Source organism: Stegodyphus dumicola, chromosome 10 (genome assembly GCF_044657685.1).
Source record: "Stegodyphus dumicola isolate Sdum_Otavi_A_Nest chromosome 10, ASM4465768v1".
Lineage (NCBI taxonomy): Eukaryota > Metazoa > Arthropoda > Arachnida > Araneae > Eresidae > Stegodyphus > Stegodyphus dumicola.
In genome coordinates this window covers 15,294,141-15,310,352 of record NC_140777.1, presented here as the reverse complement: position 1 = coordinate 15,310,352, position 16,212 = coordinate 15,294,141, and the positions used below count along the sequence as shown (strand labels likewise).

At 33.6% G+C, this 16,212-nt stretch overlaps 1 protein-coding gene across 5 annotated transcripts in view; it reads right to left on the bottom strand.

The window, feature by feature from the left end:
* The window catches only part of LOC118182923 (complement factor H-like), a 159,027-nt gene that overhangs the window by 24,146 nt on the left and 118,669 nt on the right, over window positions 1-16,212 (bottom strand). For all 5 annotated transcript variants that reach the window (XM_085824631.1, XM_085824634.1, XM_085824633.1 and 2 more), the window contains 5 exons: window positions 13,400-13,537; window positions 10,148-10,315; window positions 7,582-7,761; window positions 1,918-2,115; window positions 1-107 (listed from right to left, as the gene is read on the bottom strand). In XM_085824631.1, the coding sequence (XP_085680757.1) occupies window positions 1-107; window positions 1,918-2,115; window positions 7,582-7,761; window positions 10,148-10,315; window positions 13,400-13,537 (791 nt within the window). The remainder of the gene's footprint in view (window positions 108-1,917; window positions 2,116-7,581; window positions 7,762-10,147; window positions 10,316-13,399; window positions 13,538-16,212) is intronic.

The following is a 16,212-nucleotide window of genomic DNA, read 5'->3' as shown; positions in this document are numbered from 1 at the left end:
TTCTTCGAATACATCATCTCGCACTCTTCCATTCCTCGTCCAATACCGCATTCCAAGACGTCGCTCTGTAAGTACTCCATTATGGATTCTAGAAATTTCACAACTTCCTGAAACGAAATTAAAAAAAAAATAATCAACTTTCCATTTATTTTAAATGAGTAATCATCCCTTAAAAAGGGAAGTTTTGAGTCGCACTACATGAGATATTAAAAAAATGGAACTTACAATCAAATTTTTTTGTATTAAATATAAATATAAAAATTTCAACTAGTATAGAAAATATAACATTTCATTTGTGTTCGAAGAATAGTTGTTAAGTTGACTTAATATGAATTTCAAAGTTCTTAGTCAGAATCGAAGTATGTACAATATAACACGGTAGGGGCAATGTGTCATCGTGTTGTCACTCTGCGAAGCGTAAGATATTAATGTTTCAAATTTAACCAGAAATCACGGTGATATGAAAACAAATATGTTGCCACTGCTCGAATTAAAAATTTTTTATTCCCCACACGGCAGTGTTTGTCAGTCAGAAAAACGCAAGATATTTAATTTTTGTTTCAAATTTATTTGTTATTAATTAACAAGCTATTTAAAAACAATAAATGCCAATTCATTTCTTGAATTATTATTACTAATAACTAGTTTGATCCGCGAAATAGCACTAGCTGGATTCATTGAAATCATCAATATATATACAAAGAAAAGTATCCGATTGCATGTTTATATGTGGGTAATTCAACACAAGTATACACTTTTATTCGGGTCTCGCAAATATTTCGCACACTTGACCTTCAAAACAAGAAGAAATTCTGCATTACATTTCGATAAGCCATCCCACAGGGGCATACTGAGGGAGTTTATTTTAGAATATTGCGCTCACGAAACCCATCTTAGATTAACATCGCGGTGTTACTTTCCTGCTATCAGTGAAATTTATACATGCTAAGAAAGGACGTTTTAATATTTCATTTACCAACAATAAATATTGTTACGAATTTTGCATTTAGATAGCTAATGTTAGTAGAATTATAATTAAAATTGTTTTATTTTCCCGTGTATTGCAGCGCGTGACAAATTTTAAGAGAAAGCTATGCCGGAAAAGTAAAAATACAGGCGCATGTGCATTTAACATTTAATAAAGGTTTATCTCGGTAATTTATATTTAATTTGAATAAATGTAATTGACTGCTATATTTGCCGTAACCATAATTCTATTCCTTTGCTTTACAGAAATCTTGAGAAGCAGAAATTGCTAGAAATTTCTCTCGACCGACTCAAAGCATAACATGGCAGACAAAAAAAAAAAAAAAAATCAGACAGGCATCTCAGCTTATTTGTTTAGTTAGCTGCTGTTGTCATCATTGGTCATATTAGCTTTCTTTTTAAATGCGCAGTGGACTGCAATCTGCAGACTTTTCATTTTTGATATTACGTCGTCGTCGTTACGTTCCAGCTATCAGTTCTTCCAAAAATCATTACATGGCGCAGTTTTCGTTTACTATTTAGAATACTGTTCCCAAAACGGACCTCAAGGTCCGTGGATTTTCCCAAGGTGGATTCACATACAAAAATTGCTTTGCGTGATTTTCATTCTGGTCAAAAGCAGCTACACCCTTTGTGAATTCTTTCTCCAGTCTCTGTAAGGAAGTGGCATTAGTGCTGGGAATATCCTAACCTTGTTTGCCAACGACCTTTGATTTTCCAATGGGAAAAAGGGTCGTGCTGGTTCGCGAGGAATGGCCTTCAGAAATGCCTCAAAGACTTTCTCCTCAGATCTCAGGATTCCAGAATAAAGTGACCGAATGTTTGGATCCTACAACCTACTTCATATGATAATGTTATATTTTAATTTTACATGTTCCTTTTACAACGATAAGTCTTTATCAGTTAAAACAATGAAAGGCAGACACTTACTTTCTTGGCACGGAGATAATAAATGTTCATTCCACTTTCCTTCGAAGCAAAATGGCTGCTCGCCTGTCGGAGTATATTCATGATCACACACAACATCCAGATATTCATTGTGATTGGTAACTTCTCTAGATTCGAGAGATACACCCGTTTTCTTTCTTAGATCTTTCAAGTAGCATCTACTTGTGTTTAGTTGTTTACCTGGTGAGTTACAACAGGATATAAATAAACACAATTTATTTCAATGATAAATGAATATAGGGCTTAGTTACACAGGACTCAATTATAAGTATAGAAATAAGTATAGGGCTCAGTTTCATATGTTTTTGTGCAACCTGATGTTTTTAGTCCAAAGGGATTAGAGACCCAAAGGACTATTACTTTTGTTTTGGCATTTTGCGTCGGACTCCTATAAATGTCGGTTCACTTTTCAAACTGTTGCCACAAAATGTTAGATTCCTGCATTATATTTGAAGAAATTAAATAATGAAAATCTGCAGAAATCTATGTATATTTCTCGCATTGTGATAAAACAACGGTATCTAGAGCCATCCAGTTTTGAATGACGTAATCCTACTGCGAATATGGGCAACAGAAATCCCAAATTTGAAATTTGGAATTTTTTTTATTATCGACTTTATCTTTTGTAAAACTTTAACGAATTTTTGAGTAACAAACTCAATGATTTAAAAGCGAGCGATGGCAACACTCTACCGGGGGGGGGGGGGCGAAGAAAACTTTTTATCTCCAGCGCGTCGAACTGTGTATCGGAAATTCTAAAGATATGTTCATTTTAAAATTCTTTTGCGACATTGCTATTGAACCATATTTTATGGTTTAAGTGCAAAATACATGATATTTAATAAATAAAGGTAACACACAAACGTTAAAAAACCCCCTTTGGAAGTAATTTAAAATCTCAAACATTTCAGATTTTTTTTTTTTTTTTCATTTTTTCCTCTTACAAAAACAAAAGTTTTGGCTACGTCACTTGTTCTCAAAGTTTGCGCCGCGGCTTCCACTTCCAAATTTGGACTTCCACATGTCCATCTTCCGGTGGATGACTACGTTATTCAAAATCTGATGTGTCTAGGAAACATGCATACATTCACGCAGATTCTTCATTATTTAATTTCTTTGAATATAATGCAGAGCTGTAATATTTTGCGGCAACAAACTGAAAAGTGAAGCTTCGTTTATAGTGAACCAATGCAAAATGCCAAAATGAAATTAATACTGGGCAAATTGCCAATTTGGGCTGAAATCTGGAAGTCACGATACGGTCTTCACACCCTCTCGTGCAGTTCTCTCTCACATATGAATTACATATAAGCGTTACATGTTTTTTTTTCTGTTATAATCTGCAAAGCAAATATTTCACGACATGATATTTTTCAGAGTTGCAAGTGCCTAATTCATAGCTGATTCAGTATAAAAATGTGGATAATTTATAAGCGTTTTATGCACATTTAAGACGTTATTTGCAAAGTGATTCGGCTCGTCATTATTTTTGAGCCGAATGTAACAGTTATAAGCGATTTACATTATCGTCCAAAAAACTAACGTTGGAACACATATACTTAAATACATTGTCGTTTCGTAATGTCAGTTCCTTGGAAGAATTTCATCTGTTTACTCAACAGATTGTAAAGTAAGTTCTTTCAAATATACTGTAAGGCAAAATTACCTGTGAGATCATTGATCATTATTATTGCTTATAATAATGATCAATGCATAGAGAAAATTAGAATTCGTATTTATTCATCAGATACATTTCAGTGTATTAAAAAAATCTGATGTGTACACCACGACTTCCTTGTACGGAATATTAAATTATATGCATTTTTTCTTGCATTTCATTTAAACTTATTTGATTGAATTTAATCTACTTCGCCGACAGCGCATAAACCACAATAGAATAAATGCATTCTTTAAAATTCACTCTAGTATTTGTTTACCATAGCGACACTCTGGCGCTATATTCATTTAACAGTATTATATTTTGTTCCTATTATAACTCATAATGCACAAAATTTATATCATTTAAAGAATAGAATTATCTAATCCATGCCACATGTTCTATTCAAATACTATAATAAAGCTAGAATGATGTATAAAAGAAATTAAGCAAACAAAACAAAAAAGAAACAGTTTTTCACAGACGATTGAGTATTTCTCATTCAATTAATTCAGCTCTCACTTCGCGAGAACGCAAAAATACATAAAAGCTCAAAATATCTGTATTAAAAATTACAAAGTAAATCTTAAAATTTTATTTCCTCAAAAAAATTTCAGAAAGAATTATGCATGCTTTAATTCGCAATAATAAATGAAGGCGTTATCTTTGTTGTTGCGAAGCTAAGTTTCTCTAGATTGGCAACAAATCCACTAGTCTGCTTTTTCAAATGTAAACAATCAATGACCGCCATCATAAAAAAGGCTTAGCGGCACTTAAACAACTTTAAAATTGTTTATAATTCTAAACATATTGCATACAGATTTACTAAAGGCATAAAAACGTTAACCGGATGATAAAAAAAACATAATTCAATCATTTTCAAAGCAAAAAATGTACAATTTACAAACATATAAGAGTAAAGAAACTGAGATCACTGAGCCGGGTAACAGAGTGGATATATATGTAAATATATTTATATATGTTTGGTGCGGCCGATTGCAACCAAAATACGAGGTGCACATCTATATCTTTGTTATAGCAGTCCTATATACAAAATTTCAACATTCTGAGGCTACTTGTTTTTGAGTTATCCGAGATACGTACTTACATACGCACATACGTACATACGTTCGTACAGACGCCACGAAAAATTCACTTCAGAATTCATTTTAAAGCAGTTTTATCATTTTTTTGGAGGAAAATTGTCTTTTATTCTGTCCTTACGTACAGATATCACGCAAAAACATCGTTCAATTGCATTCGATAGCGGTCAAAATGGATATTTTCATTGAAATATGCTGCCTGAAACGTTTCACGATTACAATACTTCCTTTTTACTTCGTACAAAAAAGTAAAAATCTGATGTAGGCATTACATGGCTTTTTGTACAGCCTATTAAATTATACCTCTTTTCTGATGCACTTCATTTAAACTTATTTCCTTGATTTATTCTAACTTGATTAACTGATTCCTCAAGGAAAGAAGAAAATAGCAACCAAAACTGCAAATTTTAAAATTAAATATTCCTGGCAATTTCTGTCGTAAATTTCGCATAATTTTGTTTTTTCATAACGACTATAAAACTTTCTCAAATGTAAGTATCGGAACCGACAGACCACATTCAAATTTAGATTTCGTTCTTGGTCAAAAATAAATTTCCTTTTTTTAAAAACATGAATATTTTCTTCATCTAAAAACACTTCTGTACTTGGAAGCATATGAGTACGACCAACAATTGCGAAAATAAAGACCCAGTAAGGTGACTTGAGAGCTGGGTAAGCGAAACATTTCGGTTAACACATTTCAACGGAAATATCCATTTTGGCCATTTTTGCTTGAAGTCTGTACATATAGGTAGCATAAAGGATCTTTTTTCAACAACAGATTACTTCCAGATACGAAAGGGTTCTAAGTCATGAAAATGATCATGTTTTCGCATTGTCAGATTAAAAAAAAAATTGGGCAAATAACGAAATCTAAGGTTTAATGCGGTCTGCCAGTTTCTATACTTACCTTTGAGACAGTTTTATCCTCGTTATGAAAACATTTTATATGAAATTTGACTTTCAGACGATAAAAGTGAACCAGGATATTTAATATCAAAATTTGCAATTTTTGATGACACTTTCAAATTCCCTGTTTGTTATCCGATGATTCAGTTATAGATGCCTTGCATATTTAAAAGCTATTGCATACAGGAGGATCATAATGGAAACAACGAAAAGTTAGAAATCGAAATTTTCACATGATTTAAACTTTAATTGTAGTTCTAAATGCTGTTAAATCAGATGCATATTAATTGTCTGTTTAATATAGAAAAATCTGCATCCCTTCTGGGCTTCAGGCATTTCCCTTTTTGACTTGTTCTTTATCAATTTTACTTCTTTGTTTAAGAAAATTACACAATGCTGCTTGAGAAATCCCCATTTTAAAACTTGCTTCTCTTTGGCTACTTTTACCAAATGCATCATAATCAATTTATTCTTTTCTTTCAGGATTTAATCATTTCATTTAGGTATTTTTGACATGTAACAAGTCATGCACACAGCAAATAAAAATGTTTCTTATAGTGATTTGTTCAAATTCAAAAGCCTCGTTCTTGCCAATAGGAAGATTGAACCTTTGGGTGTGAAGTCGACCTGTCACTTCATGGTTATTATAGGGGTAATCAATGCTTTCTTTTCTTTTACAGATCACATTCCTTTTCAAATCAAAAACAGTTAATGTACGATAATGCAAGGAAGCAATTTATGATGTTTTATGTGAACACGCTGCAAACGTGTGTATGTACGTCCATACTCTATCAGCTGGTGTTCGAGAAAGGGAACCAGAGTTCACTTGAGCATCACCTATTCTTTAATCCCTGGAAACATTCATATATAATCAAAGAACGTGTTTTCAGGGCCTCAAGACTTCTGTTTGTCGTAAGATAAAGGTATTCTGTCACTCTCAGCTCTAATTCGGGCAAACAGTGGCTGACAGGTACTAGAGAAGTGTATCCAGCACACTCGGAGGTCTTAATTCTAACTACACTGGCTGAAATTTCTGCTAAAACCGTTTTATTGAAGCACTTCATAACTAAAAGATAAATGATGAACTACAAACAGCTTTCTTCAGCCATACTGAATAATCAGACTTTCGCCAGTTTGAGTTTTATAAGCGGCGGAATTGGGATTATTCAATTATGGCAAAGCACACGAAGGCTATCTGCCTAAAGGGAGGGATGCCTTTGTGGAGGATTTTCTAAGGGAAACTGGCTCTTATACACATTACACATGGGGAAAACCACGAAAACGCCCATGCAGCCAGCCCATTCGTGGGATTCAAACCTCAGACCGAACTACCAGTGTTCAGCGTCTTTACCGCTCGGCTGCTGGTGGGCTTTATAAGGGGCGGAGATGATGACTTAAACGATGTTTTTTCTACTGATTTAGTATATATTCATTTTGGTTCCTGGAAATTTGAACGCTATAAGCGGCTGAGTTTAAAAATCACAAAAGACTAGCGCTGAGTGGCATATTTTAACCTCATTTATTTATTAACTGACCCTCAGTATAAATTAAAAATGGTGCCAAATATCACGAATTTTTCCAAATTCCGGTCCAAATTCGTTGCATGGGAGTGAAACGTTTCGTGCTTTATTTTCTGTGATGTATGCAAAACGTTTTTTAATATAAGGACAGAAGAGACATGTAAAATGTTAGATTTCATATTTCATTTAAAATTAAGTTTCTAAAATGCTTAAAATTCAGAAACATGAATGTCTTTGTTATTTAAAACATTTGTGTGTAACTGGAAGTATTAATATCTACGACCAACAGTTGCGAAAATAAAGGTCAGTTAATGACTTTTGTCTATACAAATATATTAATATTTTATATAGCTGGACATATTGTGAATGTAGCTGGACATATTGTGAATATAGCTGGACATGTGAATATAGCTTAATATAGCTGGACATATTGTGAACGTTACTTTTTTACACTTACGTAAGCACTTAGGAGCTGCAAATGTCCATTCTAAAGTTTCAAGGCATCTTGTTGTCTGAACTCCTTGCAATCTGAAACCCTCCTGGCACGCATATGACACGATGCTTCCGATGCTAGGTACACTAGGCTTGATAACAATCATTCCATTCTCAGGTGCAACTGGAGGTTCACACAAGCCCTCTAGAGGGGAAAAATAAAAATATTGAAATTGTATAAATATACATTGTTCATAAAAAAGTAACAAAGCTAAATGGTTTAAAATGATGTTATAAGGTATTTCTCCCGCCTTCTTGGCATGCCTTCGTGGTGTGGTGGTCTGCACGCTCAGCCCGTAATTGAGAGGTCCGTGGTTCGATTGTCGGCGAAGGCGCTGCATATTTTTCATCTTGCCTGCTCCCAAAAAAATGTGCCTAATGTCTCTACAGTGGCACCCGAACTAAAAGTATTCTCCTCACCCAAGATTTGGCGACTGGGTCCCCTAAAAACCCCGTTGCCCTTTAAAAGAGGGAGTATATAAGATATTTCTCCCGCCTTCTTAGCATGCCTTCACGGTGTTGTGGTTTGCACACTCAGCGCGTAATTGAGAGGTCCGTGGTTCGATTCCCGGCGAAGGCGTTGCATATTTTTCATCTCTCCGGCCTTAAAATAACCTAATGACTCTACAATGTAAATAATAGTAAAACTTAAAATGCATAGCTTGTGTGTTATTAAAATTAGGTAGAAAGAAGTATGTATTTAAAGGAAGGTTTTGGAGGATAAAATCAGAGAGCGTACTGTATGCTTGAAAGCCACGCTGCTATCTATGATTATCCAGTTATCAGTATTCTGCGGCGCGCAGACAAGCCGAATGGGAAGCATAACTAGTATAATTCACAGTATAATTAGCTGCTTCGGTAATTACACTACAAAACACTTAGGCTATTCTTAAATTTCGTTAGTTTTAATTCATTCATTATCTATGATTTAAAGCTCAAGCTATCGGCTTCTGTACACACTAGTTGGGAGCTGTCTTTTAAATTTTATTTGGATTAACAAAGGGGCCTTTACACCCTTTTCCTGTCTCTCTGATACTTACAAGACACAGTAAAAATTTAACAGTTGTCTTTCAGAGTTCTGGTCATTTTGAGACATAATGGGCTATAGGAAAGCGAGATTTTACTCTACACACTCCATTTTCACATCATCCTGAAACGTAGGCACTTAGCTATTTTACGAACTTAAAATAAATTTCGTGTTTCAATAAATCGATTCAATACGAATTTATTTAACAAAGGGAGCTTAACCCCTTTTCAACGGGATTTTTCTATAAAAGTTTAGTTTTAAAAATATACAGTTTATTTTTCTTTGATTTTTGGACACGTTAAACTTTCATCCTTGCGACTGCTTTTACAAAAAGAATTTTGGAAAAATGATAATATTTTGTATTTAAAAAAAATTTTTTTAAATGAAGCTTAAGAGTACACTTCTCACATCTTTAAAAATGTGATTTTGGCAACAATTTTCCTGTCTTATTGTTGCTGATAGATTTTTAATGAAATCGCATCATTTTGATATCATTTTTGAATAGTTTCATCCTTTTAGAAATATGGGTTTGGCAGCAATTTTTCGATGTATTTCCTATGTCACTGTTTTTAAGATTTGTTGCCAATCTAGAGAAACTCAGCTTTGCAACAACAAAGATAACGCCTTCATTTATTATTTAAATCATGCTTAATCCTTTCTGGAATTTTTAAGAGATTTTCTGGTTAAGAGATTGGCATATTTCATTGTCATTTTTATATACATATATAATATATTTTTATTGATTTTTTTTTTGATAAAGTTATTCTGCAGAGTAAAATTCTGAGCGGAATTTTATGTTTTTTGAGTTGCTTTCATGTTATTTTTTGCTTATTTCACTGTTTGTAATATATTGAAAAGTTTTGCATGATTTTTTTTTCTTCAACGGAAAGTTGGTTAATTTTTTTATTAGGCTAATTAATATTTGTATTAAGGGATATAGCTTATTTCATTGTATTTTTTTCCTCTTGAAAATATTAGATAAAATATCATTAATTATACTTTGCTTTTCAGAATTTTTTGTTTTTTGTATTCTTTTATGTTATTTATTGCTCATTTCACTGTTTTGAAGATATTGAAAAGTTTTGAGTGATTTTTTTAGGAAACAAAGTTCTTCACCTCCTTTATACCATTTGAGTTCTTAAGATTTTGCAAAGGGAATTTGGTTAATCTATTTATTAGGATAATTAATATTTGTATTAAGAGATATTGCTTATTTCATTGTAATTTTGTTATACGTAATAAGTTTTTTTATGACGTTGTTCTGCAGAGTAAAATTCTACGCAGTTTTTAAATTTAACGTTTGGTGTTCCCTCCAGCCATTTTTCCGGTACATTTAAAAGCCAGACGAAGGAAGCAGCCAGTTTTAAATAAAATACTACTTTGTTCAATTTTTTTCTTTGTCGAGATCATGTGAAACACCCAGGACACAAGACTCGACTCGAAACTTTAATTTTTAAGCCTAGAATTAAATTACATATTTTAAATCGGCAACAAAAAAACATACTTGAACAAGATGGCATCGACGCTGACCAGTCACCAGTTTCTAGGCATTTGGAGGTTCCATATACATCATCTTTACCGCAGAAGAATGTGGCTATGCTACCGGATCTCTGCTCCGCGGTATATTCTATTAACATATCTTCGGACTCTTTAAATGCAGGGCACCTGATTTCTATAAAGACATAAATACATGACTTAAGTATACATGAAAAGTAAACCGATTCCAAGTGGAAGAAAAGAAACTTTTGGGAAAAAATATGTTTAGCGAATATATTTACAAATTGTTTAACTCTTGTATTAAGAGTACCTTTTGAGTTTTTTTAAAGAATTTTCATTTATTTTTACTTTATGCCAACCTATATTCTTAAGTGAAGGAGGTAGGTTTTTCGGTCCAAATGTTCAGCAGTGAATGTTCAATGAATAAGCACGAATTAGGGTCCCCAATAACACATTTGCACCATTTTTATAATAAAGTATGTCTGTGCGTGTGTATATATATCGACTATTCCCTCCACAGTACATCTTAAGCAGCATATGTCCCATACTATAAAACAGAGACATTCTTTAAAATATGTGTTAATCTCATGAGCACATATCTAAAAAAAGTCTGTTTCCTACAGTATGGAACTAATGCTGTTCATTATAAACATTTCACCCATTTTACATTTTTACGTTGGTTGTCTGGTTCATTCGATATTGGCAAAGCACTCGAAGGCTTTCTGCCTAAGGGGCGGGATACCTTTGTGGAGGATCTCTTGAAAGGAACTGGCTTGCATACGTGTTCATGGGAAAAACCACAAAAACGCCCTTATAGCGCCCATTCGCATGATTCTGGCCAAACTAAAAGTGTTTAGCGACTTTACCCTTCTGCCACTGGTGGGCCACAATATTTTAAGATACTATCAATAATTTGACACTAAATTTTAGTTAATTTTGAATAAAAACAATAAAAAACTTTTTTTAAAAATGTGAAAGATTTCAGTTTTTAAATTACGTCCAAAGGGACGTTTTTTAAACATTTTGTCTGTTACCTTTTTTTATTAAATATCACGTCCTTCGCACTTAACTTATGGTTTATAAGTTCAGTTCAAGAGCAATATCGCAAAATAATTTTAAATTGAGCATATCTTTAGAATTTCCGATACAGAGTCTCGTGCGCTGAAGATAAAAATGTTTTTTTCTGTACAATGCTGCCATGGCTTGCTTTGAAATCAAAAATTCGTTAAAGTTTAATCAAAAATTCGTTAAAGTTTTACAAAATATAAAATCGATAATAAAAGAAATTCCAAATTTCAAATTTGGGCTTCCACATGCCCGTATTCGCAGTAGGATGACGTCATTCAAAATTTGATGGCTCTATGTACCGTCGTTTTATCACAATGCTAGAAATATACATACATTAATGCTGATTTTTCATTATTTAATTTCTTCAAATAAATGCAGGACTCTAACATTTGGTGGCAACAGTTTGAAAAATGTAACGGAGATTTATAGTGAACCAAAGCAAAATCGAAAATCGAAAATAATGGTCCTTCAGGGACAAAGCGCGTTTGGACTAAGAATACTAAAATATTTACAAAAAGAGCATAATTTTAAGAATTTTTTACCCCTTAAAAATTAAAAAGGTATCATAGAATATAAAAAAAAAATTAAAATGGGTATAAAAAGAGCGTAATTTTTAAGCATTTTTTTACACCCTAAACATCAATAAGTATCAAATTACAATGAAAAAACAAAAGCAATACATATTTTATAAAGAATTCAGGAGTCCCTAAAAATTAAAAATAATCAAAAGTTTTTGAAAATCACACAAATATTCTTCATCTATCATACCTTTACAGCTGAATATGTAATTTTCTTTATTATTTTTACTTCCTTGTACGAAGTAAAAAAGAAGTATTGTAATCGCGAAAAGTTTCAGGCAGCATATTTCAATGAAAATATCCATTTTGACCGCTATCGAATGCAATTTAATGATGTTTTGGCGTGATATCTGTATGTTAGGACAGAATAAAATACTCTTTTCCTTCAAAAAATTATAAAACTGCTTTAAAATAAATTCTGAAGAGAATTTTTCGTGGCGTCTGTACGAACGTACGTATCTCGCATAACTCAAAAACGAGTAGCCTCAGAACGTTGAAATTTCGTATATAGGACTTCTATAACATGTAGATGTGCACCTCGGATTTTGGTTGAAATCGGCCGCACCAAACGTATATAAATATATTTATATATATATCCACTCTGTTACCCGGCTCAGTGATCTCGGTTTCTTTACTCTTATATGTTGGTAAATTGTACATTTTTTGCTTTAAAAATGATTGAATTATGTTGTTTTTATCTTCTGGTTAAGGATTTTACGCCTTTAAATCTGTGTGCGATATTTTTAGAATTATCAGCAATTTTAAAGTTGTTTAATTGCCGCTAAGCCTTTTTTAATGGCGGCCATTGATGTTTACATTTGAAACAGGAGACTAGTGGATTTGTTGCCAACCTAGAGAAACTTATCTTCGCAACAACAAAGATAACGCCTTCATTTATTATTTAAATCATGCTTAATCCTTTCTGGAATTTTTTCAAGGAAATAAGCATTTAAGATTTACTTCGTAATTTTTAACATAGATATTTTGAGTTTTTATGTATTTTTGCCTTCTTGCGAAGTGAGAACTGAATTAATTAAATGAGAAATACTCAATCGTCCGTGAAAAACTGTTCCTTTTTTGTTTTGTTTGCTTAATTTCTTTTATACCTCGTTCTAGCTTTATTATAGTATTTGAATAGAACATGTGGCCACGATTAGATAATTCTATTCTTGAAATGATATAAATTTTGTGCATTATGAGTTATAATATGAACAAAATATAACTGTTAAGTGAACCTGGCATCAGAGTGTCGCTATGGTAAACAAATAGAGTCAATTTTAAAAAATGCATTCATTCTATTGTGGTTTATGCGCTGTCGGCGAAGTAGATTTAATTTAATCCAATAAGTTTAAATGAAATGCAAGAAAAAATGCGTATAATTTAATATTCCAATACAAGGAAGTCATGTAATGTACACATCAGATATTTTTATTTCATTATCAGGAAGTCTTTCATGTCTTTTCCAAGAAACTATTCTTTTTTCCAATCACCTAAATTATGTTTTTGCAATACACATATCTCCATATTTAATTTGGGGCCCACCAGAGGCCGAATAAAACTCGAATAATTGTAAGAAATTGAGGGTTTTATCGAAGCAAAATATCCTTACTTACCAAATACTTTTATGTTGATAGTAGTCGGAGCATATCCTTCCATAGCGCAATTGTACTTTCCATCATGCTTCGAACTTGGTACCACAATGTCTAATACTGCAGTGTAAATTTTTCCGTCGCGGGTATTTTTGACCTCATCTGAAAACCATAAACCATAAATCATAAAATTCAGTTAAAACAGCAACATCGCAAAATAATTTTAAAATGAACATACCTTTAGAATTTCCGATACACAGATACACAGTCTCCCGTGCTGGAAATGAAAATGCTTTTTTTCTTCTGTACAATTTTGCCATGGCTCGCTTTGAACTCCCCGAGTTTGTTAATCAAAAATTCGTTGAAGTTTTACAAAATATGAAACTGATAATAAAACAAATTTCAAATTTGGTCTTCCACATGCCCATATTCGTAGAAGGCCTACATCATTCAAAATTCAATGGCTCTATGTACCGTTGTTTTACCACAGTGCGAGAAATATACATATATTTATGTAGATTTTTCGTTATTTAATTTCTTCAAACATAATGCAGGACTCTAACATTTGGTGGCAACAGTTTGAAAAGTGATTCGCCGTTTGTAGTGATTCAACGAAAAATCGCAAAACGAAATTAATAGTCCTTTTGGGCTAATAATAAAAATAATAATGCATAGAAAGTCCTCCCTTCCTTGCAAAGTTTAGAAAAGGAGAAGAAAATAGTGAAATACGTAAGAATAAAAACATATATGGCGTAAAAGCGAGTTTTCTGAAAACTAAGAGATTTCCTACACGTCACTTTCAAACATCCGCTGGCTAGGGTCGGTCTGTGCTCCTACTTAGGCCTCATAATTAGAGAAATCGAATGTTCAACTGACTCAACGAAATTATAGGTTCATGTTTGTTTTGCTGTGATGGGTCGTTCTTGTATTAGGCTGGCATAACGTTGAACAGTTGAAAGGGAGAGCTTCGGCGGGACCATCGCAGGTAATTTGCAATAGTTTTCCTCTGTTACTAAAACAAAAATGATCACTACATTGTCGAATCCATTTTTAAATTTAGAGGTTTGGTTTATTTAATTATGGCAAAGCACACTAGGGCTATCTGCCTAAAGGGAGGGATGCCTTTGTGGAGGAATTTCTAAGGGCGGAAATTACACATGTGGAAAACCACGAAAACGCCCATGCATCCAGCCCGTTCGCGGGATTCGAACCTCGAACCGAACTACCAGTGTTCAGCAACTTTACCGCTCGGCCGCAGGTGGGCCTAAAATTTAGAGGAACTCATTTTCTGAGCGTATCGAAGACGAGGAAGTTTACGGAAGTCCAAATTATATAAGATGCAAGTTCGTCACGTGATTGTAGCGCGAGATAAAAGGGAAGGAAACGGCAGACGAACCAATAAAATACTTCGTAGTGATCGTCAATAACATCTTAAAATGGAGCGATCACGTTAATTGTATAAAAAATACAACAGGAAAAACAATTAACGTTCTTCTATAATCAAGTTCAAGATTTAAGAATGTATGTCTTAGAATAAGGGTTCACAACCCTATACCCGCGGGCACCATGGTGTCCACCAATCATTTAACGTGTATCCGTCACTGTGCGATCACAAAAATGTTTTAGTTTTCAAGAAAATTTTATATGAAAGTTTTCTCATTTTTAATGAAACAGAAATTGCATCCAACACAGATACCAACACAAAGCGAAATGCGATCGATCTCTTTTTTTTTTTTTTTCCCTCGCGTATTCTCCAACCTAATGCTTTTCTATACCAAGGCTGACACTTGCCTATACCTAAAATCCAAAATGAAATGAACTGGTTCATCTCAAGAGCAGAGTTGCCAAACTAGGAAATAAAATGTTAGTTATTTAATAGCTTTTAAACACACAGTACAAAAATATAGCTACTTCTCTACAAATAGAATATTACAACACTGAGTCTTACCTCCGGGGCGATATTTCAGAAGCCCTCTGGCGATAAACAATTCTGAGCCTTTGGCATACCTGGTCGTGAGCGGTATACAGCCGTGTGGTTTTAGCTGTGCTAAACGGGGTATCCCACTCAAAAGGGGCTTCGGAAAAAGTAAAATATCTTAACAAGAGGAACGAAAAACAAATTTTTACATGACATATGTTTGAGAAATCAAAGTGCATTACAAAAGGTGCCTCGCGATAGACGTGTGGCATGTTGCCTCATCTTGCTGGTACCAGCCAAACACTGCCTGGTACACAACCCGATGATGCGCCACTGTGATAAAGCACAAAACACGCCCATCTTCTATGATGAAGGGACTCCTGGACAACTGCATGCTGGCAGTCACTACTCCATACACGTATGTTTTGTTAATAAACGTATTCTGAGAAACAGAACAAAGATGCATCACTATACCACCTGTAACTCTGCCAACAGCATACCCCTTTGCGGCGCACTATACGTTAACGTCGGAATTTCAATAAAAAAAGTTGTATGCAGTCTATTTAGTCCTAAAGGAGTGTACAGGTAAAAGTTTGTAAAAATTGCACTTACCGTTTTAATTCTGTGGGTGTTCACTGCGCCACCAGAGCTCTTAAAAGTGCGACTAAGCTAGCATTGCAGTGAAGCACGAAAATGACTAGAAGCATTTGTATAAGAATGAAAAAACTCTGTATTATGGCTGTATACATGGTTTCTAGGATATACACGATATTCTTGAATATATACGGATAAATGAGATAAATATATGTATACACAAGTCCTATATACAAAAGTATTTACAAATTTTCCTATTTCTTAGCTTCGTGAAATTGTTCAAAGCAAGTCACACTTTTTTGATGGAAGCACAAACCAACTGCGA